Below are 24,047 nucleotides of genomic sequence, written 5' to 3' on the forward strand. Positions count from 1 at the left end.
GGTTGGAAAAATAAAGTGGAGCAGAAATCATATGCTGCTCAGCAGACAATCTGGGACAAGCTCAGTTCTGGCTCAAGCTATTGAAAATAACTCATGCTTAAAAGTGAGTTGTTTCAGACCCTCATGAATTTGCTGAGTTCCTCTGCTGGATATTTTCTGGGGGTGGGCGCCCACCCAGGACACAAATGAGTAGGAAGCAGGCTGGGCAGTGGAACACACAGTTAGTTGAGTGCACATGTTGCCATGAGCAACATGACCAAGGTTCAAGCCCTTGGTCCCCACCTGCGGGAAGGAGGTTAAAGCTTCAGAAGTGTTAAAGCAGTGCTTTCTCCCATTTTCTTCTCTATTTCTTTCTGGCCTATAAGTGGGAGGAATCTGCATCATAAATGTGAGGCTTGTGGTGCTGGCTGTGTGAAGGGTCCACCATAGGAGTCTGGGAAGGCCACTGAATTGGGAGGGGGGGTGCAGCTCCAGTCAAGACATGAGATGAATAGCAGTTGTGGTTTATTATTATTATTTGTTAGGAGAGAGAGAGAGCGAGAGAGAGAGAGAGAGAGAGGACGGACCAGAGTATTCTTAGCTTTGGGATAAGGTGGTGCTGGGGATCAAACCTACTGGTCTCTGGATCCTCAGGTCTGCAAATCCTGTGCTTCCACAGGCTGAGCTGTCTCCCACAGTTCTGAAGAGAGAATGAAATGAGATTTCATACTGGAGGAGAAACACCCATCAGTTGATACAGAGTGGAGAGGGCAGAGTGGCCTACTGGGAGCACAGGAACTGAGAAGGGGGACCTCCCCCCATAAAGACTTTAAATAATTGCTGATGAGAATGGAAGGAGCTGAAGATGGGACAAGTGCAGGGACTGGTCACTGACACTTGGAGGGATGTCTCTCATTGTACATATTTTTAAAATATTTATTTATTCCCTTTTGTTGCCCTTTTTTATTGTTGTTGTAGTTATTGTTGTTACTGATGTCATCATTGTTGGATAGGATGGAGAGAGGAGGGGAAGACAGAGAGGGAGAGAGAAAGCTAGACCCCTGCAGACCTGCTTCACCTCCTGTGAAGCCACCTGCCTCCAGGTGGGGAGCCGGGGGGCTCAAGTCAGGATCCTTACACCGCCGGTCCTTGTGCTTTGCGCCACCTGCACTTAACCCGCTGCGCCGCCCGACTCCTCTAAAAAAATTTTTTTAAAATTTTTTCCACAAGTTCTTAAAACCCTAAGCATTACTGTTAAAATGTGTAATGAAGCGGTTAACGACAGTCTCTCTTATCAAAGAGTATCCTTTAAACAGTCCTATTTGAGGTATTTGTATGGTTTTTAGCAGGATCTATCTTATGTCTCTGATAATACTGGAAAGGAGAAATGATCACAGACATATTGAAGTTGCTGGTATTTCAAGAAATTAGACCCCAGGTTTTATTTTCTGCAAGATTTCACATGGATATGGCTTGTTAAAGAAAGGCCAACTGCAGTATCACTAATGACAGCTTATGTAGACTCTTCCCAGAGAACGCTTCCACTGAAACTGTGTGCTCAATTTACATTCTAAGTCCTCGGCAAATACTCTGAATTTAAAGAATCTGAAGACAGTGTGTTCTTGCCTCCCAGGAGCTTTTTAGTTTCCAGCTCACTTATGCTGACTGTGAGCAAGTCTTATTTTACACATCAGTTTCTGTGCTGTAAAATGGAAGATGTGCACATTTCAAAGAAAGACTACCATGCTCGCTCCAATCCTTGTCTATAGATTAAGCACTGTTACAATGGTTTAAAGGATAAATAACTTCATTTTCTATGTAATTAGACAATTTGTATATTGTCTGTGTACTTTATAATGCTTCAGATGTCATCGACATAATTCACAATTTGCTATGTTTGATTTTTTCTGCTTGTTTGGGTACAAAGCAAGATGACTAGCAAATGCTGAAAGAAAGCTCATTAAGTCCTTTTTAAAAGTCAGTCTCAGGGGTCGGGTGGTAGCACAGTGGGTTAAGCACATGTGGTGCAAAGCGAGAGGGCCGGAGTAAGGATCCCGGTTCAAGCCCCCGGCTCCCCACCTACAGGGGAGTCGCTTCACAGGCGGTGAAGCAGGTCTGCAGGTGTCTATCTTTCTCTCCTCCTGTCTGTCTTCCCTTCCTCTCTCCATTTCTCGCTGTCCTATCCAACAACAAACGGCATCAACAACAACAACAATAATAATAACCACAATGAAGCTACAACAACAAGGGCAACAAAAAGGGGAAAAAATGGCCTCCAGGAGCGGTGGATTCATGGTGCAGGCACTGAGCCCCAGCAATAACCCTGGAAAAAAAAAAAAAAAAAGCCAGTCTCAGGCTAATGACTGCAAATTCAAAGGCCTTCACATAGCTTTTAAAACATCGCTTCCATTTTAATTATTGGGGGTCGGCCCTGGTTAATTAAAATGCTTGGTATAAAAGTTCATCTCAGCTGCTTTGACTCTTCTATTTTCTTTCTTTTTAAAAAAATATTTATTCCCTTTTGTTGTCCTTGTTTTTATTGTTGTAGTTATTGATGTTGTTGTTGTTGGATAGGACAGAGAGAAATGGAGAGAGGAGGGGAAGACAGAGAAGGGGAGAGAAAGATAGACACCTGCAGACCTGCCTCACCGCCTGTGAAGTGGCTCCCCTGCAGTTGGGGAGCCGGGGGCTCGAACCAGGATCCTCTTGCCGGTTCTTGAGCTTCACGCCACCTGCGCTGAAACAGGTCTGCAGGTGTCTGTCTTTCTCTCCCTCTCTGTCTTTCCTTCCTCTCCCCATTTCTCTCTGTCCTATCCAACAACAATAAAAAAAAGCAAGGACAACAAAAGGGAAAATAAATACTAAAAAAAAAAAGTAGATGGTGACAAGCTGCCATGTTTTGAAGGTTTCATTCATGATGAAACTATTTCTCCCACAATGCTTTTTGGTGCAGCAAACATCAGTGACATAATAAATTGTGTTCCCTAATTTTTTCACATTAAGTAATACTGGAGTATGGTTGGCATTATAAAAATTTTAAGTGTGACTCAGCTGCTAGAATTTTACTACCCGTGAACATTTCTTTTTCCTTCCTTTAGAAGAGTAAGAATGTTGTGCCCTTCAGAATTGGAAGCCAGATTTTCTGAAGTGTGTGTATAGTAGAGCACCTAGGTTTTAAGTTAACATTCTCTTTGGTCTTACACTCCATATAAACTGGGGGGGGTGGGGGGTGGGAGGGGAACCTTAGCACAATCAGTTTTGAGAGATTTAATCACATATTCTCTTAAAGTTGTAAGCATTTTTCAGAACTAAATAAAATATATCTAATGCACATGATTAGTCACAATTTTACAAGCCTGTAGTAAGATTTCTTCAGAATTTTGACCTTCATATTCTATTTCATGTATAATGTATCTGTAGTCCAGTGTGAACCAAATTGTGGAGTTCAGGATTTGCCCAAAAATAAAAGATAAGAAAGGTTCAGGTATAGTTTTTGTCTCACTAGAGAGTTACATGTTATATAATTTCCCCCTACTATTCCTTTAAATTGAAGATGACCTGGAGCATTTAAAATAGAACCAGATTCATCAGATTTTTACATCTACACAGTCCTTCTGGGAATTACTCATCAATAGGCTCTTGAGTAATCTCTGTGAGATACAGAAATGAGGTCTGGGATGTGGTTGATCAGCCATATTAAAAAAATGTCCATCAGCCAGTATGGTAGCCAACTCTGAAGGTGGTTTCTGTTGGCCTGTTTGGCTCTTTCCTTCCCCTTGATATTTTACCAGTGACTCAGACAGACTTCAAGGTTTATTGATACTTATATCAGGTTTGTTGATAGTGAAATATTCAAAGCATTACTGAATTTTGAAGGTGATCTGAATTCAATTTGATTTCCCTTAGCCTAGAGCAAGGACTGAAAGTAGTATTACATTGAAAAAGAACAGACATTGGCTTCATTAAATTCTAAAATCAGTTGCCTAAGGGCAGGGAGCAGAAATTCTAATTTGATAACAATTTGGTTCTTAAATTGTAGTTTTTAGGTTATTTGAGTGTTAACTATCTGTACAGAAAGAATTGATGCTATCTTTGATCAGATTCATATCCTAACTACTCATAGGTGGATTCTCTACTTTTTAAAAAATGAGGAAGAACCAGTATGTCAAACTACACTGACAGCACTGTATCTTGGGTTGCTTGCTAGAGATATATGGGAGGAAATGTGTTTCTTGGAGGAGCTTTGGCTCACTGACCTTAACAGAACCGTGTACATCTAATTACATATGTCAAAGTGAGCTCCTGTGCGCCCTGTATATGAATCTTCAGATCTCTAATTCAGCCTTGTAACACTTAAGTAATATACCGCTGTTACTCTGTCTTTCCCTTCATTTATCAACATAATGGATGTCTATCCATCTTCTTCCACATTTAATGGCAATTCCCTAGATAATCAGTCATCACTTAAAATAGCTGCATCCACTCTGTACTACCACTAGGTTAAACTGAAGAGGTCATGTCCAGATATTCTTTATCAAAGATTATATTTGAATTTCTTAGCTCAAAATAATATTTATTGATTATTTTTTGCCACCAGGGTTGTCACTGGGACTCGGTGCCTGCATGATGGTCTGCTGATCAGGCAGCCGTTTTGCTTCCCCCTTTTTTATTTGATAGGACAGAGAGAAATTGAGGGGAGATGGGGATGTAGAAAAGGAGGAAGAAAGAGAAACAACTGGAGACCTGCTTCACCACTTGTGAAGTTTAGTGCCCTGCAGGTGGGGAGCAGGGGCTCGAACCTGGGCCCTCACACATGGTAATGGTGCCACTCAACTGAGTGTGCCGGCAGCTGTTTATTATAGAGTGGGCACTGTCACTTTGAACAGTGTTGTCTGAACCCCCTTCCCTGTAGGGACTTTTCAACATTATAAGGGACGGTGACCCAAAACCCCTCTCTGGGAGCTAAGAGTGACATTAGTTTTCTTCTTTCTTAACCGGAGCACTACTCTGCTCAGCTCTGGCTTTTTATGGTGCCAGGGATTGATTCTGGGACCTTGGAGTCTCAGACCTGGAAGCTTTTACATAACTACTATGCCATCTCCCTGCTTGCCATTTGCTTTATTTCCCAGATTGAGCCTTTCACCATTGGCCTGGGCCAGAGGAACCAGACTCTGCCCCTGCAGGAAGCATTGCACTTGGCCATCGCCCTTGAACAGTACTGGGGACTTGGCAGGGGGGCAGGGGAACCAGTGGAAGAGCTCATACTGATAGCAAAGACCACTTGGTCTGTTCCTGCTAAACTGGCTGTCTGGCTTTGACCAACTCACTTACTGGATTTGAGTGAAGTCTCAGGAGACAAAGTCACTTAGGAGAGGTACACAGGAAGTTTGGGGATACCTTTACTTCGCAGACTCAAACTGGCTCTGTGCTGTCATTTTTAAGCATTAATTTGACTACCTAATCTCCGTCTACTGGCTAAAGAGGTAGAGGCAGTCCATCTAGCCAATAAAATAAAAATAAGTATAATATGAAAAATTAAAAATAAGTAAGTAAAGCCACAACACAAATTACCATGCCACACTTACAAGGACTGAAATAAGTAAAGTAGTGCTACTATGTCAGCGGTGACTACGGACGTAAGTGCTGCTCATGTCCCACCCGCCATGTACACAGTCACCATACTTGTTTTGCCTACTCATCTTGTCTCCTAATCCAGAGTAGATTTTACAGTCATGCCACCTTCTTAGCACAATGTTTTACCTAGTATGTACCAATATGAAGACTATGTACTCCCAGTTATTTTTAAAAAGGTTTTTACACAGCCATCAGAATTTTGCCACACATTTGTGAAGAGTGTGGAGCCAAAACATGCTGGTTGGGAATCCTTGCCTAACAGAATAGTTTGGCTTAGTCAGACATAGCTGAGATCTATTTTTTGAGACACTTTAGGGCTTCTATGCTGATGTCAGGAGGGGCGATAGGTTCCATACATTACATTGTCTAGATTTCCCACGCTTTGATGATAGGATTATGCGTTTTCTATTTTATGTCACCAGGAGCTAGAGACAACTGAATATAAGAAGGCGCAGTAGTGCTGACTGACTAGAGATCGGGGGACTTAGCCTACCAACTGCCTGTCTACCTTGGCCACTTCACTTACTGGAGGTGAGTGAGGCCACAGCAGTGAGTGCTATTTTTGGAGACATGCAAAGGAGAAAAAGGTTGAGAGGGGATATCCTGATTTAAAGGATAAGCAGAGGAAGCAGGAAGGTCTTTGGGGACTTGTATCCAATGGGAAGGAAAAAGATAACAAAAATAAACAAGTGAGATTAGATCAGACTGTAAGGCTTCTACATAGTGAACTAATCATTAAAAAAAAAAGGCATCACACTGAATGGGAGAAACTATTCATATATGGTACATCAGACAAAGGGCTAATAATCAAGAAGTAGAAACTATTCATAAAAGCCAACAACAAAATAAATGACACTATCAAAAAATGGGGAGAAAAGAAGACATACAGAAAGAGCCCAGGCAGTGCACACCCAGCAGAGTGCACATACTCAAGCCCCTGGTCTCTGGCTGCAGGGGAGAAGCTTCTCAAGTGGTGGAGAGGTGCTGCAAGTGTCTCTACCTAGAAAAAGAAAAACACTGCCAGGGGCAGTGGATTCATTGTGCAGGCAACCCTGGAGAGAAAAGAAAAAAGAAAAAAAAAACCAAACATACTGATGGGCTAATAGGCACATGAACAAGTAATGCTCATTGCCACTTAAATATCAGGAAAACACAAATTAAGACAACAAGGAGGGATTTGGGTGGTATGCAGCAGGGAAGCGCAAGGACTGGCGTAAGGATTCTGGTTTGAGCCCCAGGCCCCCCACCTGCAGGGGAGTCACTTGAAGCCCTGAAGCAGGTCTGCTTCTCTCCCCCTCTGTCTTCCCCTCCTCTCTCCATTTCTCTCTGTCCTATCCAACAACAACAGCTATGACAACAATAATAGCTACAACAAGCGCAACAACATGGGAAAAATGGCCTTCAGGAGCAGTGGATTCTTAGTGCAGGCACCGATCCCCAGTGATACCCCTGGAGGCAAAAAACAAAAAAAAGGACAACAAAGAGATGCCACCTCACACATGTGAGAGTGAGTTATGTCAATAGAGGCAGAAACAATTACTGGTGGGAGTATGGAGCAGAAGGGAACTCTCATACAGGTTGGTGGGAACATAAACCAATCCAATCACTATGGAAAACAGGATGGAAACTTGTCAGAAGGTTCCAAGCAGACTTCTCAGATGATCCAGCAGTTTCATCTCTAAGCATCTGTACAAAACGTTCAAAAGTTGCTGCCTGAGAGGATTTTTTTTTTTTGCCTCCAGGGTGATTGCTGGGTCTCGGTGCCTGCACTATGAATCCACTGGTCCTGGAGGCCATTTTCCCCATTTTGTTGCCCTTGTTGTTGTGCTTGTTCTAGTTGTTATTGTTGTCATAGCTGTTGTTGCTGTTGGATAGGACAGAGAGAAATGGAGACAGGAGGGGAAGATAAAGATAGACACCTGCAGACCTGCTTCACCGCTTGTGAAGCAACGTCCTGCAGGTGGGGGAGCCGGGGGCTCAAACTGAGATCCTTACGCTGGCCCTTGCACTTTGTGCCATGTGTGCTTAACCCTCTGTGCTACCGACCGACTCCCTACCTGAGAGGATTTACAAGCATGAAGTCCCGAGTTCAATCCCGTGCACTACATGTGCCAGAGTAACACTGGCTTTCTCTCCCCGCCCCCCAATCTTTTTCATGCTAATAAATAAAACTCAAGAAAAAAAAAAACCACAAAGACATTAGTCTGAAGAGATTTATGCACACTTCTGTTTATCACAGCACTATTCACATAGCGAAGATGTGGAATCAGTTCAAGTGCTTAAATACAGATGGATGGGTAAAAATGATGTGCTACAGTTTATACAAGAAGACTATCAGTTATAAGAAAGGGTGAGCTCTTGCTTTTTGCTCCAACCCTGGTAGAGCTGGAGGGACTCTTTATAAGCAAAATGATCCAGAAGGAGAAGGCAGAAAACTGGGTGATCTCACGCCTGTGGGATATTAAAACAAACAAACAACAACAACAAAAAAAAACCAGAACAGCCAAAGAACAAAGTCAAAGAAAAACAAGCCTGAGAATCTGATGCAGAACTGAAGTTACCAAGGGGTAGGGGAGAGGGTGTGGACCTTGGGGGGGGGGGAGATTGACACCATGGTTTGAACATAGGTAAAAATGTATACCTAAAACATATACAGACTTATGAACCAGCTTTACCCTAATTAAAGGAGAAAAAAAGGCAAGCAGAGTGAAGATAGGTGGGACACTAGGAGAACATGCCATCATATAAGCCGAAACCTTGTAAGATGTGCAACTGAAGTAATCGCATCCAGTAGGGTGAGCACAGGAAAGGGAGCTGACAGGGTCATGTCCTGCCTTCCACCAAGGATTTATGTAATCACTTTCTGTGTAGTGGATCAAGAGTGATAATATAAGTACTTAGTAGATATGCATTCCTTGAGCTCCCTTCCTCTTCCTTTCCCTCTCCCTCTTTCACCCTCAATCTTAAAAAAAGCATCACCAGCAGAAGATCATGAAGGTATGGAGCCCCAGAAATGGGGCTGGGCAGTGGCATACCTGGTTGGGTGCACACATTACCATTCACAAGGATCTGGTTCCAAGCCCCCCATCCCTACCTGCTCAGGTGAAGCAGTGTTGCAGGTGTCTTTTTCTTTCCCTCTCTATTTATTTCTCTTTGTGCTATCGAATAAAAGAAAGAAAAGGAGAAAAAGAAAAAAATGGCAGCCAGGAGTGGTAACCCTGAGGGCAGAAAAAAATGTGATGGGGAGGTATGAAAATTTGAAAATGAAACATATTCATTATGAAAATGAAACAGAGGAAACAAATAAAAATAAGAAAAATGGCGACGGTTATGCAAAGAGCCTCTCATGCCTGAGGCTCCAAAGTTCCAGGTTCAATCCCCTGCACCATCATAAGCCAGAGCTGAGCAGTGCTTTGGTAAAATAAATAAATAAAATAAAAATTAAAAAATAAAAGAAAAATGATGATGTGAAGGTCCTGTGACAGTGGCAGTAACACAGAGGCACGTGGAGAGAATGAAGTCCCCACACAGGGCAGTGTAGACAAGGGGCTCGGGAACAAACCAAGGGAGCAGTGAATTCACATCGCAGGGAAGGGTGTCCTTATTCTTAATTACTTCAGAATTACACTGCCAAAGATTCATATCCTCTTGGAAATGTAGTCTGTTATGTAACTTCTTCCCATCAGTTTTTCTTATTTAGAAATGTTCGGATCTTTTGCTTATTTTGCTACAGGAAAGGAAAAAATTAACTTTCAGTACCATAGTAGCCCTTACTCTTTAGGGACCCCCTGCCCTCCCCTCCTGTAGAAACACTGTTAAATGTGGCACAGGTATAGATCCAGGCTTTGCTTTCCCCTACTCTGCAGTTAAGTTTGGATAGAATGTAGGACAGGGTTATTGCTGGGGCTCGGTGGCTGCCCTACAAATCCACTGCTTCTGGAGGCTATTTTTTCCCTTTTGTTGTCCTTGTTGTTTATCGTTGTTGGATAGGACAGAGAGAAATGGAGAGAGGAAGGGAAGACAGAGAGGGGGAGAGAAAGTTAGACAACTGCAGACCTGCTTCACCGCCTGTGAAGAGACCCCCTCTGTAGGTGGGGAGTCGGGGGCTCGAACCAGGATCCTTCTGCTAGTCCTTGCGCTTTGTGCCATGTGCGCTTAAGATTCTCTTCATTCTTTTTTTGTTTTTAACTTTTTTATACTTATTTATTTATTCCCTTTTGTTGTCCTTGTTTTATTGTTGTAGTTATTATTGATGTCGTTGTTGTTGGATAGGACAGAGAGAAATGGAGAGAGGAGGGGAAGACAGAGAGAGGGGGAGAGAAAGACAGACACCTGCAGACCTGCTTCACTGCCTTTGAAGGGACTGCCCTGCAGGTGGGGAGCCGGGGGCTCAAATCGGAATCCTCACACCAGTCCTTGCACTATGTGCCACCTGTGCTTAACCTGCTGCGCTACCGCCTGACTCCCAATTCTCTTCATTCTTATATCAATCCAGATGTCTATCTTATCCAGGAGATAAGATAAATAACATTGTCTCCAGACCTGGGCAGAGGAGTCGAATCCCAGCTCTGTCACACATAAGCTGTGTGACCTTGCAAAGTTTCTTAACCTCTCTCTGCCAAAATTTTATCAGCTGTAAAATGAGAATAACAATTACTGTTATTTGAGAGGATGATCATTAAGTGAAAAGTCCATAGTGTCTGGAATATGGTAAGCACTTTGAAAATATTGGTTATTAGTCAGAATACTTTAAATGAAGACTTAATTTCTTAAATTTTATTTGAAGATACTTATTTCATGAGCAAACAAAAGGAGAGAGATACCAAAGCCCCACTCTGGCAAAGGAGGTAAAGGGAACTGAACCCAGAGTTTCATGCCAGCTGCGAATGTTTTTAAATTTTTGTTAATAGGGGTTTTCACTGCATCTTTGGCCTACATGATTCTACCGCGTTCTTCTTTTTGCCTCCAGAGTTACTGCTGGGGCTCAGTGTCAGCGCTACAAATCCACTCTTCCTGGCGGCTACTTTTTCCATTTTATTGGATGGAACAGAAAGAAATTGAGAGGAGACAGGGAGAGACAGACAGACACCTGCAGACCTGCTTCACCCCTTGTGAAGTGTCTCCCCTGCAGGTGGGGAGCTGGGGGCTTGAACCTGGATCCTTGCATGGGTCCATGCTCTTTCTTTTTCTCTCTCTCTCTTCCTTCCTTTCTTTCTTTCTTTCTTTCTTTCTTTCTTTCTTTCTTTCTGTCTTCCTCTCTTCTCCTCCCTCCCTCCCTTCTTCCTTAGAAGATGAAAGAGAAGGAGAAAGACAGTGAGAAGAGAGAACACAGCACTGACCCACTGTTTATTTATTTTTTTAAGATTTTATTTATTCATTCATGAGAAAGATAACAGAGGAGAGAGAGGAAGAACCAGACATCACTCTGGTACATGTGCTGCCAGGGATTGAACTCAGGACCTCATGCTTGAGAGTCCAATGCTTTATCTACTACTGCGCCACTTCCTGGACCACCTGACCCACTATTTGTGAAGCTTCCCTTTTGCTTGGTGCTATTGGTGGAGTCTGACTCTTTGAGCATGGTAACCTGGGCCCCTAGTTTTACCTTTAAGTTTACTCTATATAACATTTAAAAGAAACCAAGATAACCCCCTCGTTGACCATTAAGAATAGTATTTACTTTGTGGACTATCTTTTCTCATGTACAAACATTATGAGCCTACAGGTATTTGGTTCTATGGGGAATGCTGCCAACTAGAACTCAAGGGTTACAGAGAAAGTAGCTTTTTTTTTTTTCCCCCATCTCATGTAGGGATTAGGACTTTTAAAGCAAAGGACTTCTGTTCTTTCTAGTTGAGTGTAATTCGTTCTCTGAGATGCTCAATAGCTAGCTCGACTTCTAAGAGGCAGGGTCACAACGCAACACTCCACAAAGAGCCTCACGGGACCTCTTGCTCAAAGGCGGCCAGGAAGACTCCTGGATTCCAAGAGAGAGGATGAGCTTTCAGAGGCAGCAGACCACTCCCTAGGAGTGGTCTGCTGCCCTTTTTCTCCAGCAGGAAAAGGAAATGCCAGGGGCACACAGACACCCCTCACTCAGGTGTCACTGGCTCTCGGGACTCCTTTGAGCCACAGAACATCCTCACTTGGTCCACCCTTTAGGAGCAGGGCACAGCATTGGTCCTGAGCACAGGAGAGAAACAGATCACTGCAGATAAACTGGGGGGGGGGGGTCAGGACACCCAGATCATAATCATATTTTTATCTTAGATATACAATATGCTAGATATTCCCTAGCAGGGAGATTTTTAGTTTGTTTTCTTAGCGCTGCTACTGGGTAGTGCTGTTAATGAAGGCCATCTCTCTAAAAGGAAAAGAGTTCATGGCACCAAATCTATACTGAGCACTAACCATGCCAGGGCTCCCTGGGGCCCTAGTGGGGCATATTATCTAGAAAAGAAACATCAGAGCAACAGGAGAGAATTAAAATACAGAGGTGGAATTGTACACATACAGTGTACGCAGTCTCGTAAATCAGCACCACCCCAGTCAAAGGCAGAGGAGACCCGCAGGCTAATTCTGATGTCCACTGGGGTTAAAAGTTGTCCCAGAGAGGAAGCTGCAGGAGGGGTCAGCACACAGCGGTCCCCGTTTTCTCCCTGCAGTTGACAACAGCTGGCCTCAGAGTTCATGTCTGACCAAAACGGTATGAATGAACAAGAAAGGGTGACCGTCAGGTGAATAATGCCCCTGTGATCCTGACTTTGACAGGAAGTTAGTATCAGTGGTTTCCTGTTACAAGTGTTGAGTTAACCAGCAGCTTCAAAGGCTTTCTTCTATTACCCAAAGCCATTATTTTAGGTTTCTTCTCCAAGGGACAGATAGTTAGAACTGATTACTATCTTTGTTTCCTGTTTGGGAGACACAGAATTCAAACTAATTATTGTTTTCTTTCCCTTCCAATTAGTAAGTCCAACTGATTTGACCTCCGGATGTCTTCTCTGTTCAGGTCTCTCTACAACCATTGTCAGGGTTCCAGTTTGGGTCACAACTTGGCAGGATTTATTTGAGCAGTCTCCTAAGTGACTCTCTGCTGACAGAATGACCTTTTACTTTAGAGGACGATAGAAGGAGAATGACAGTCACACCAACTACTGCTCAAGATATGCACATCGCATACCATTAGTTGTGCATGCTCTGTGCCATTCAGTCCTGGAGAGAGCCTGCAAGCTGCTTATAATTACTCTCTCCATCTTACAGGGTGAACGTGGAACCTTGGAGAGGTTAACTAAACTACTGGCCTAGAGCCACTTGGTTCTGGGTAGATCCCAGATAAGAACTGTCGCCAAGACCTGTGTTCTCAATGCCATGCTCCTCTGCCACACCTTCCAGCTTTCCCTTCACAGCACTCAGCCGTGTGGCATGACCCAGAGCCCTACTGGGAATGTGTGTCTGTGAGGTCTGCACAGCAGAGCCTCGGGAGCCCCTGAGCAGAGGCCAAGGAAGCTGAAGTCCTAAGTTATTTCATGAACCCTACCTTGCTAAGAAATGAAATTGTATGCTTTTTTCTATATTGCTCATAAATCCTTTGAGGATCTGGCCTTCTTGCTTTTTCACATTTCACCATCACTGTCCTCCATCTGAGTGTCGGGCTAGGTCACCTGTCTCCATGTGGCATGTTTTCTTACTTCTAAGACTTACATGACCCTACATCTGGGGGCACTGTGATCCCCACATGGTGATGAGCAGCTCAGACTTTTTTTTTTGCCTCCAGGGTTATCGCTGAGGTTCGGTGCCTGTACTACGAATCCACTGCTCCCTGGAGGCCATTTCCCCCCCATTTTGTTGCCCTTGTTTTTATTGTATTTATTGTTATTGTTGTCATTGCTGCTGTTGTTGTTGGATAGAACAGAAAGAAATTGAGAGGAGGGGAGACAGAGAGGGAGAGAGAAAGATAGACACCTGCAGACCTGCTTCACTGCTTGTGAAGTGAACCCCCCCCCCCCAACCACAGGTGGGAAGCCGGGAGCTTGAACCAGGATCCTCACACTGGTTCTTGCGCTTTGCACCACGTGTGCTTAACCCGCTGCACTACCGCCTGGCCCCCAAGCAGCTCATACTCTTAATACAGAGCCTGCCGCCAAATGTAGCACTGTGCTTGAGACCCAGTTTGCTCCTCCGTATGATCACCTCTCTTCCTGGAGGTGGGGACCCATACCCCTCTTGTTCTTTTTCATCCTGCCCCCACCCCCAGCCTCCCTCTGTATCTGCAGCCCCTCAGGTCCTAAAGGACTACAGTACATGTTTTGTAAGAGAACAGTCACAGATTCACAGAAAACTTCCAAAGGTGGTAGAGTTCTTTTATATTGGCTCCTTTTGTTATTAACGCCTTACATCCATGTGATGCATTTGCCACAGTGAATGGACCGATATTGGTACAGAATCACTAATCAACTCCATTTCTTAGTTTCCTCTTCTGCCCCAGGACCCCCTCAGGACAGCATATCACATTTAACAGTCACATTTCCATAGGCTCCTCTGGGTGGTGACAGTTTCCTAGACTTTGTTGTGGATGATCTCAGAAGGTTTGGAGCCGTACTGCTCAGCTGTTTTAGAATAGCCCGAGCGGAAGCTTGATGTCTTTATCACTACTAGACGGGGTGGAAGGGGTCAGAAAAGTAAGACTGAAGTCGAGTGCTGTTTTTGTCATATCCATGGTGTATACTGCCCACATGACTCCCATGGTATCATCTTCATCTCCGGGCTGAGTGGTGTCTGTCGAGGTTCTCTACTGAAGGGCACTCCCTTCCTCCTTTGTCCAGTGTACATTTAGGGGATTAATATTTATGTTCTGGGGGCTGGATGATGGTGCGCCAGGTTGAGTATACATGATGCAATGAGCAAGGACCTGGGTTCGAGCCTCCTGCAAGTGGTGAAGCAGTACTGTAGATGTCTCTCTTTTCCTCTCCCTATCTCCCCCATCCTTCTCCATTTCTGGATGTCTCTATCCAATAAATAAATAAAGATAAAAAAATTAAAAAAAAAGATTTGTATATTTATTTTCCCTTTTGCCCTTGTTTTTTATTGTTGCTGTAGTTGTTGTTGTTATCGATGTTGTCGTTGTTGGATAGGACAGAGAGAAATGGAAAGAGGAAGGGAAGACAGAGAGGGGAGAGAAAGACAGACACCTGCAGACCTGCTTCCCCACCTGCAGGTGGGGAGCAGGGGCTTGAACTGGGATCCTTACTCCCGTCCTTGTGCTTCGTGCCACATGCGCTTAACCCGCTGGTCACTGCCCAACTCCCCAAAAAGATTTATTTAAAAAAAAGATTCACATTCTGGAAGAGGAGCTAGCATAATGGTCATGCAAAAGACTTGTGCCTGAGAGGCCCAGGACCAGTCTTGTGCGGCACCACAAACCAGGGCTGAGCAGTGCTCTGGTCTTCTGTATCACTCTCTCAATAAAATTAATTTAATAAAGTTAAAAAGATTCATGCTCTATCTAATTAAAGACGGAAGATCTACTGTTTGGAATTCTTTTGCATGGGTGATTTCCATATCCTGCTCTAGCTATGTATTCGGTCATTTATCTCAGTATGGAATTTTGATTTTATACTTTGGTTTATGATCCAATGCCACTTTATTTGTTTTCATGATCAAATGGCTTTAGCCACTGGGGTTCTTTCAGGTGGCCTGTGTTTATGTGGAATATCCTGGACTGTCCTTCAGCACTTCCTGTTTTCTGGCCTGACAAGAGGTGTTAGGCTCACCTTCTACGTGCCCTTGCTCAGCCCTGGAAGCAGCCACCTGTCCAAGGAACCCATGTGCCTTTTACTGAAAGAAGCATTAGAGGAGCTGGGCAGCAGCAACGGGGTGAGCCAGGACAGGACCCAGCACTGCTCCACCACTCATGAGCCTTCCCCTTTGCATGCTGTTCCCATGTGACAGCTAGGGGTGTTAGCCCGTCCTGGTAAATGGCAAGGTGTGTGCTCTACCAGGTGAGTCAGCCCCTGTCCCCCTCTTCAGATATATTGACGAGATAACACAAAGTCGTAGGCCTAAGCCACCACCCTGTCCTCCCAACAGCGGCCACACTTTTAGGTCAGTGTGAAGACATTGTTTCCAAGCATACGTGGAATGTGCACAGGAGCAAGTAGGTATTAGATAAGTCTGGCTGGTTTTTGGGCAGAGCCTCCTGCCTGCTGGGCTGTTCTAGTCGGTGGTGCTGTCTCTGTCCTTGGCCACTTGCCTGTGCTCCACTGCTGGTGTTGTTGGTGTTATCTTTCTTCTCAGGAGGTAACTCCTCTGCTCTTGCTCCCACCACTCTTCTCTAGTCTGTTCTCTCAGCTCATCTCAGCTTGGGGCTCTGAGCAGCTTCTGGCATCCTCCTTATTGGACAAAGACCAATATCCTGGGTAGTGTAGTTTTCTGATTGCAAACTGTAAACTATAAAGTGCTAGACAGATAGTCTTACTGTCCTGTTCACAGTGCCTCACCTCCAGAACATGCCCTAGTGCATCTTTCATTCAGATGGAATGCTTGGCTTTTTTAACAACAACAATATATATATTTACTTCAAGATATTACCAGTTGCTTGAAAATCCTGGTAGGTTGAGGCTGCCAGATTTAAGACCTTCAGAAATTTGGAAATCAGGATTGTTAATTTTACAGTTCTTCTTTTGTATCTCTTTCCTTTTTTAGACTTACTTCATGAGATAAGAGGAGAGAGAGACACAGAGACAGAGACAGAGACAGAGACAGAGGCAGAGGGCCGGAACAGCAGTTTAACAGGTAGTACCAGGGATCAAACTTGAGACCTTATGTTTTTAAAACCAAAGTTCTACCATTGTACCACCTTCTTGGCTGCAGATTTATAGAAGTACTGTTCTTCCAAATATAGGGATGATTTCCAAAATAAAGAGGAAAAACTGGTGACCTGGGAGGTGGTGCAATGGATAAAGCATTGGACTCTCAAGCATGAGGTTCTGAGTTCAATCCCTGGCAGCACATGTACCAGAGTTATGTCTGGTTCTTTCTCTATCTCTCTCTCTTGCTCTCCTCCTATCTTTCTCATTAATAAATAAAATAGGGAGTCCGGCGGTAGTACAGCAGGTTAAGTGCATATGGTGCGAAGCACAACAACTGGCTAAGAATCCTGGTTCGAGCCCCCGGCTCCCCACCTGCAGGAGGGGTCACTTCACAAGCAGTGAAGCAGGTCTGCAGGTGTCTGTCTTTCTCTCCCCCTCTCTGTCTTCCACTCCTCTCTCCATTTCTCTATGTCCTATCTAACAATGATGACATCAACTAAAACAACAATAACTACAACAATAAAAAAAGCAACAAAAGGGAAAAGTAAAAATATAAAAAAATAAATATAAATAAAATTTTTTTTTATAAATTCTTTTTTTTAAATATTTATTTTATTCCCTTTTGTTGCCCTTGTTGTTTTATTGTTGTCGTTATTATTGTTGTTGTCGTTGTTGGATAGGACAGAGAGAAATGGAGAGAGGAGGGGAAGACAGAGAGGGGGAGAGAAAGACAGACACCTGCAGACCTGCTTCACCGCCTGGGAAGCGACTCCCCTGCAGGTGGGGAGCCGGGGTTCGAACCGGGATCCTTATGCCGGTCCTTGTGCTTTGCGCCACCTGCGCTTAACCCGCTGCGCTACAGCCCGACTCCCCAAATTTTTTTTTTTTAAAAAAGGAAAAACTGTTTCAGAGACAGCTCATGAATCAAAGTTTCTCCAGCCAGTGACTTCAAATGAGAGGCTTAAGGGCAACAAAAGGGAAAATAAATAAATATAATTAAAAAAATTAAAACAAAAAAACAAATGAGAGGCTTCATAGTAGACTCACAAAGGGAGCAGCTCTCACTGTAACCAGCATCCACTCAGTGGAGATGCTATGTGGGAAGTGCAGTTATTCATGTTTTGGGTGCTTAGCATGTTGCCACATTCCAAGGTAAGGCAGAAATTGGGAGTTTGGGATTTCCAACCCCTTGGGTAGTAAATATATCTAATTTCTTCCCACAGCTCACATTTACTTTGACCAAAGCAAATTTGGAAACAATTCCTTGAGGACAGTTTGGGTAACATCTGGATAATCTCCACCGGCACAATGAAGCACTTCCTGAGGTAGGTGTTTATTCTTCCCTGGATGAACCCTTGCAAACATTCTGTGCCAACTAGAGTAACATCTCTGTTTAACAGGTCTCCTAGGATTGCAGATATAGCACTGCATTTTGGCAAAGAATAACTTGACTCTTGCTAACTTTACTTGCAAATGGATGCTGGAAGAAAGTGTTAGCAGGAGATTGCAAAAGATTATAAGCAAATGCAGATGCACACACATGGAGCAGAAATGCTTTGGGCAACTGTGATGCCATCTGCCTCTAAAGAATACTCTGCTGGGCAGCTGGGCGTTGGCACAGCGGATTAAGTGCACATGGCAGAAAGCGCACAGACCAGCATCAGGTTCCTGGTTCGAGCCCCCTCCTACCCCCTTGCAGGGGGTTCCCTTTATGGGCAGTGAAGCAGGTCTTCAGGTATCTATCTTTCTCTCCCCCTCTGTCTTCTTCATCTCTCTCAATTTCTCTCTGTCTTATCCAACAACAAGGACAGCAATAACAACAACAATAATAACAATGATGATAAACAACAAAGGCAACAAAAGGGGGAAAAAAGAATGCTATGCTGTTATGTCTTAAGACAGAGGAAAGTAGTGATCAACAAATTAGTGTAGTTTTTTTTTTAACCAACTTATTTCTCTGAAACAAATTATTTTAACTATCTCTAATTTAGACTTCTGTTTACTGACAAATCCATATCCATTCCTTCAAATGTTCTTTTCCGATAATAGTTGTTTTAAGTTTCTGCTCCTCCTGCGTCAATGATATCTTTGGTGTGTTTGCAAGCAGCCTTGTTTATTACTATTATTATTATTATTAAAGCTGGGCTCTTAATTGTTTTCAGGAGAACTGACATACTCATTTTCATTCACAGCTCCACTAGTGGAATCCACAGAGAAATTTTATATCATATTAAAATATTATAGAAACTAAAACACACTTTCCAGGATATTTAATTCCTTTCCCTCAAAATGTCAGCCTCATTCTTTCAGTATCTGGCCCCTTGTTCTGCTTGTTTTTTTTTCTTCACAAAGAGTAAGTGTGCTTGCTTTGTTTAGGAAATGGTTTCATTCTTTCAGTGGCTAGAATTTTAGTTCCTTGTTCACCCTCTGGTTGGGGTACACGATTGTTTCTGCATCAGCTAGATCATATCAATTTGCTTGGTGTTCACTGTGATCTAGTATGGCTGCTACTGTCAGATATAGTAATGGCAGAGCTCCTCAGAGCATAAAGGAGTAGAGAAACAAGCCTTTCCCACATGAGCAAGATCAAGGAAGGCCATGACCTTGTTTGCTGCACTTTCATTGCTTCTGACCTCTGCACTGAACTCTGGGCTGAGATGCTCTGAGGTAGGTAGAACATGCTGGCTTTTCCTGTATTTTCATCCTTTCCCAGAGAATTAGGAGCCTACTGTTTATGCTCAGAGGTGCCCCTTCTCTCTCACACTTGGGGCAATTTCTTTTGCAGAGCTAGTCTTAGTCTCATTCCTGACTGGACCCAGTCCCTTGTGGACATGGACGGCATATGGTCTGTAGTGAATTGAAGTCCTTGACGCACTGCTTTTCTCTCTAGGGGCTGGTGCCTGCACAGCTGCACCATTCCCAGCAGTCATGATTCCTTTTTTTTTTTTTTTTTTTTACAGGAGTGACAGAGAGAGATAGAGAAGAGAGAAAGAGGGGTAGAGAGACAGAGGAGACATGTCTGGCAATCTTTTACTGCTCATGAAACTTCCTCCCTGCAGGTGGGAGCCAGAGACTTGAACCCCAGTCCTCATGTACGGTAGTGTGTGTGCTCTACTGAGTGGCCACCACCTGGTCCCCAAATAACTAATTTTAAAAAGTTACTTCATTTTTTTTGCCCTTGTTTTATTGTTGTTTTGTTGCCCTTGTTTTATTATTATAGATATTATTGTTGTTAGTGAGGTCATCATTGTTGGATAGGACAGAGAGAAATGGAGAGAGGAGGGGAAGACAGAGAGGGGGAGAGAAAGACAGACACCTGCAGACCTGCTTCACCACCTGTGAAGGGACTCCCCTGCAGGTGGGAAGCCAGGGGTTCGAACCGGGATCCTTAAGCCGGTCCTTGTGCTTTGCGCCAACTGTGCTTTAACCCGCTGCGCTACCGCCTGACTCCCGTTACTTCATTTTTTAAAGATCTTTTAAAATCATTATTGCATATGAGTCAGAGAGTTTCACATAAGCTAGTGAGCAAGAGGGAGAGAAGCAAATGAGCCACTTTGGTACATGAGGTGCCAACGACCCAGCCAAGAAAAGAACCTTGGACATGAGCTCCTGTGTGCTACCAGTTATGCCACCCCCAACATCTTGCTCTTTAAGACATTTAATAAAGCGTATGAAAGACATGGAATAGCCGTATCTTTTCTGAGTTCACTTAGATGAGCTGTATTTTGCTTAGGAAACTGCTGTCGGAACCTCCAGCTGTGCCTACTTCACGTGTACCCTTAATCACCAACAGTGTACCTCTTATTTATTACAGGGCTTCTTCAAGCAAGAATTAACTTTCATTAACACACTCACCGAAACTGTTCCAAATAAGCCACTTATTTCTTACTGTTCCAAAAGAAGACATCAGAGGCACATATTTAAGGTGATGGAGTAGTGTGACAGGTACCCACAACTGCTTTCCCTGCCAGCAGGGGGCGCCCTTGCTCCAGGTGCATCTCTATTTCCAGAGTCCCATCCCTGCTGAGCGACCTCCAACAGAAGCCACAAGACAGGAGCTCACAGATAGAATCCATTTTGAATAATTTACATTGGGTAGCTATTCTGGTTCAAGCTAGAAAATGAATTGTTAAAAAATAAAAGTGACATAATTGCATTATGGACAAGCACTGTTGTAAACTCAGTCACAACTTCATTCTGCAGCTTATTAGGAAGTAGAAGTAACGAGTTTTTAAAATAAGACATGTGTAGGTCTTGCTTATTATTGAGCCAGATTTTCTTACCACTTAAGCAAGACATTCATTTGGAGAGCTACAGTCACTAACTTCTTTGGAAATACTGTTAAAAAAAAACTGTAATAATAAAAAAGAAACAAATGCAAAGAACAAAACAAACAAAACAAAGCCTGCTGCCTACGCATATAGTCATTACAAAGAAGAGACAGTGATCAGTGTGTTGTTCCCCCCCCATGGCCTTGAGAATTTGACTGATAGTCCTACTTAATATAGAGGATCTTTTCAGTAGTGACTTGAGAATCTTTCACTGGCACTAAGAAAAGTAAACTTAGTTTTATGATAAAGAAAAAAAAATAGCCCCCTGGTTTGATGACTCAGACAAGATGTTAAAAAGAGTCATAAAACCCCTCAGTGTAAGGTTTTAGATGGTAAGAAAGGCCTGTCTGCAATTCTAAGAACTGGAGCAGAAGGATGGAATCACAGAAAACTAATGGGACCTACCTCACAGGTACATCTGAGATGCCTCCACTCAAGGCTAGTCAGAAACACGGGGATAAAACAAAGGAAACTGTCCAACAGGAGCAAAGGGTACTATAGATCCGTAAGTCCTTAAACACAGATGAAAAATAGTCATACCCTTCCTCCTTTCCTAAACCAGCCACTGATAAACTTAGAAGTGTTTAAACATTTATTCTTTTCTAAAAAATTTATTTATTTTATTTTTGAGAGAGATTCAGAGAGAGAGACACACACAGAGAGAGAAACACCAGGGCACTGCTCAGCTCTGGCTTATAGTGGTACAGGGGATTGAACCTGGGACTTAGGAGCCTCAGGCAAGGGAGTCTGTTTGCATAACCATTATGCTATCTCCCTAAACATCTATTCTTCTAAATGTCTTTTAAGATGAGGCATAAATGACATTAACTGCAAGTATCAACAGAATTATTTGATATTTATAGATATTATGAAATGATTACAAGTTTGATTAATGTCTGTCATCATACATAGTTGCTTTTGTTTTTTTTGAGAACTTTTTTTTTTGGCTCCAGGGTTATTGCTGGGGTTCACTGCCTGCACTACAAACTCACTGTTCCTGGAGGACCTTTTTTCCCTTTTGTTGCCCTTGTTGTTTATCGTTGTTGTTGTTACTGCTGTCACTGTTTGAATAGGACACAGAAATTGAGAGAGGAGGGGAAGACAGAGGGGGAGAGAAAGATAGACATCTGCAGACCTGCTTCACCACCTGTGAAGCGACCCCCTGCAGGTGAGGAAGCGGGGGTTTGAACCAGTATCCTTACGTTGGTCCTTGTGCTTTGCGCCACTTGCACTTAACCTGCTGCACTACCGCCTGGCCCCCTTTTTGAGAACTTTCAAGATGTACTCTCTTAGTAACTTTCAAATATGCAAGAATATTAAATGGTATATATTTGTTGTGCTTAAAAGATTCTTTGTTTTTATTTATTTAGTTAGTTAGTTAGTTGCAACCAGGGTTATCGCTGGGGCTTGGTTCTAGCACTATGAATCCACCACTCCTGGTGGCCTTTTTTTTTTTCTCCCCCCCCCTTTTATTTCAGTACAGAAAGAAATTGAGAAGGGAGGGGGAGATAGAGAGGAAGAGAGAAAGAAAGACACCTGCAGTCCTGATTCACTCCTTATAAAGCACCCACCTGCTGGTGGGGAGTGGGGGTCTTGAACAGGGACCCTTATGCGGGTTCTTGTGCTTCATGCTATGTGCACTTAACCCAGTGCACTACCACCTGGCCCCCAAGAACATTCTTAAAACTACTCCTGCAGAGATCTGGGCATTTCCAATTGGCTGTTATTTATGGCATCAAAATAAGACTTCTAAAGCAAAGGTTAGCACCACTGTGTCCATCTCTAGCCATGCTTTGCCTAAATCAGGTTTATGACCTAACTGGGGGAAAAATACCAGAGTATTGTTTGATCTAATGATCTAGCTAAAAAAAAAAAAAAATTGTCTGGGGGCCAAAGGGTGGCTCACTCAGTAGAATGGACATGTCACAGATTACCATGCACAAATGCACAGGGACCCAAGTTCAAGCCCCCAATCACCATATGGGAGATCCTGTAAATAGAGCAGAGGAAAGCTTTCCAAGCACTGGAGCAGTGCTGCAGTGTCTCTCCTGTTTCCCTATCTCTCTTTATTTAAAAAAGAAAAAAGGCCACCTAGGAGTAGTTATGCAGGCACCATGTATAAGCCCTGGTGGCAAATAAAATAATAAAAATATATAGGGGGTCGGGCAGTAGCGCAGCGGGTTAAGCGCATGTGGTGTAAAACACAGGGACTGGCATAGGGATCCCAGTTGGAGCCCCTAGCTCCCCACCTGCAGGGGAGTCGCTTCACAGGTGGTGAAGCAGGTCTGCAGGGGTCTATCTTTCTCTCCCCCTCTCTGTCTTCCCCTCCTCTCTCCATTTCTCTCTGTCCTATCTAACAATGAATGACAACAACAATAACCACAGCAAGGCTACAACAAGAGCAACAAAAGGGGGAAAAATGGCCTCCAGGAGCAGTGGATTCATGGTGTAGGCACTGAGCCCCAGCAATAACCCTGGAGGCAAATATATATATATATGTAGAGAGAAAGAGAGAGAACTTGGCCTTCCAATGAGCTATTTATAGGCAAGCTGGCCAGGAGAAAATCAAAATACAATCTTTAAATAGAATTTTTTTAAAAAAAAATATTTATTCCCTTTTGTTGCCCTTGTTTTATTGTTGTAGTAATTATTGTTGTTGTTATTGATGTCATTGTTGTTGGATAGGACAGAGAGAAAGGGAGAGAGGAGGGGAAGATAGAGAGGGGGAGAGAAAGATAAGACACCTGCAGACCTGCTTCACCACCTGTGAAGCGATTCCCCTGCAGGTGGGAAGCCGGGGTCTCGAACCAGGATCCTTATTCCAGTCTTTGTGTTTTGCGCTGCCTGCGCTTAACCTGCTGCGCTACCGCCTGACTCCCTTCAAATAGAAATTTTATATGTACTTTTGTAGTGGCTTTTGGTGATATTTTATTCATTTTAATTATTGTTGTAGCTTTTATTTTTCAGAAATAAAAGGGAAATTTATTTAACCAAAAAAGAAAAGTATAATTCCATTACCCAGAATAATAAGTAGTTTTATTAGTAGTATTGGCTTTGAAATTATGAAAAGGGAAAGGGCTGGATGGTGATGCACCCAGCTGAGCACACCGTCACCATGCAAAGGATCTGGGTTCAAGCCCCAGCATCCACCTTCAGGGGGAAAGCTCCACAAGTGGTGAAGCAGGGCTAGAAGGTCTCTCTTCCTATCTATCTGTCTGTCTGTCTGTTTATCTATCTATCTTCCCCCATCCCTCTCAATTTCTTTCAGTCCTATCAAATTAAAAGAGAGAGAGAG

At 43.4% G+C, this 24,047-nt stretch overlaps 1 protein-coding gene across 4 annotated transcripts in view; it reads left to right on the forward strand.

The window, feature by feature from the left end:
* Positions 1–24,047, forward strand: part of ELMOD1 (ELMO domain containing 1) — a 57,554-nt gene that overhangs the window by 3,231 nt on the left and 30,276 nt on the right. Inside the window, exons 2-3 of one of the 4 annotated variants that reach the window (XM_060179805.1) lie at positions 17,645–17,746; positions 20,236–20,413. Coding sequence is in view for 2 of the 4 variants with exons in the window: in XM_060179804.1 (XP_060035787.1) it covers positions 17,730–17,746 (17 nt within the window). In the remaining 2 variants the exon portion in view is untranslated. Of the gene's footprint in view, positions 1–15,404; positions 15,612–17,638; positions 17,747–20,235; positions 20,414–24,047 lie in introns of those variants that run through there. The other 3 variants (XM_060179804.1, XM_060179806.1, XM_060179803.1) reach the window with 3 other exon arrangements.

Source organism: Erinaceus europaeus, chromosome 20 (assembly GCF_950295315.1).
Source record: "Erinaceus europaeus chromosome 20, mEriEur2.1, whole genome shotgun sequence".
Lineage (NCBI taxonomy): Eukaryota > Metazoa > Chordata > Mammalia > Eulipotyphla > Erinaceidae > Erinaceus > Erinaceus europaeus.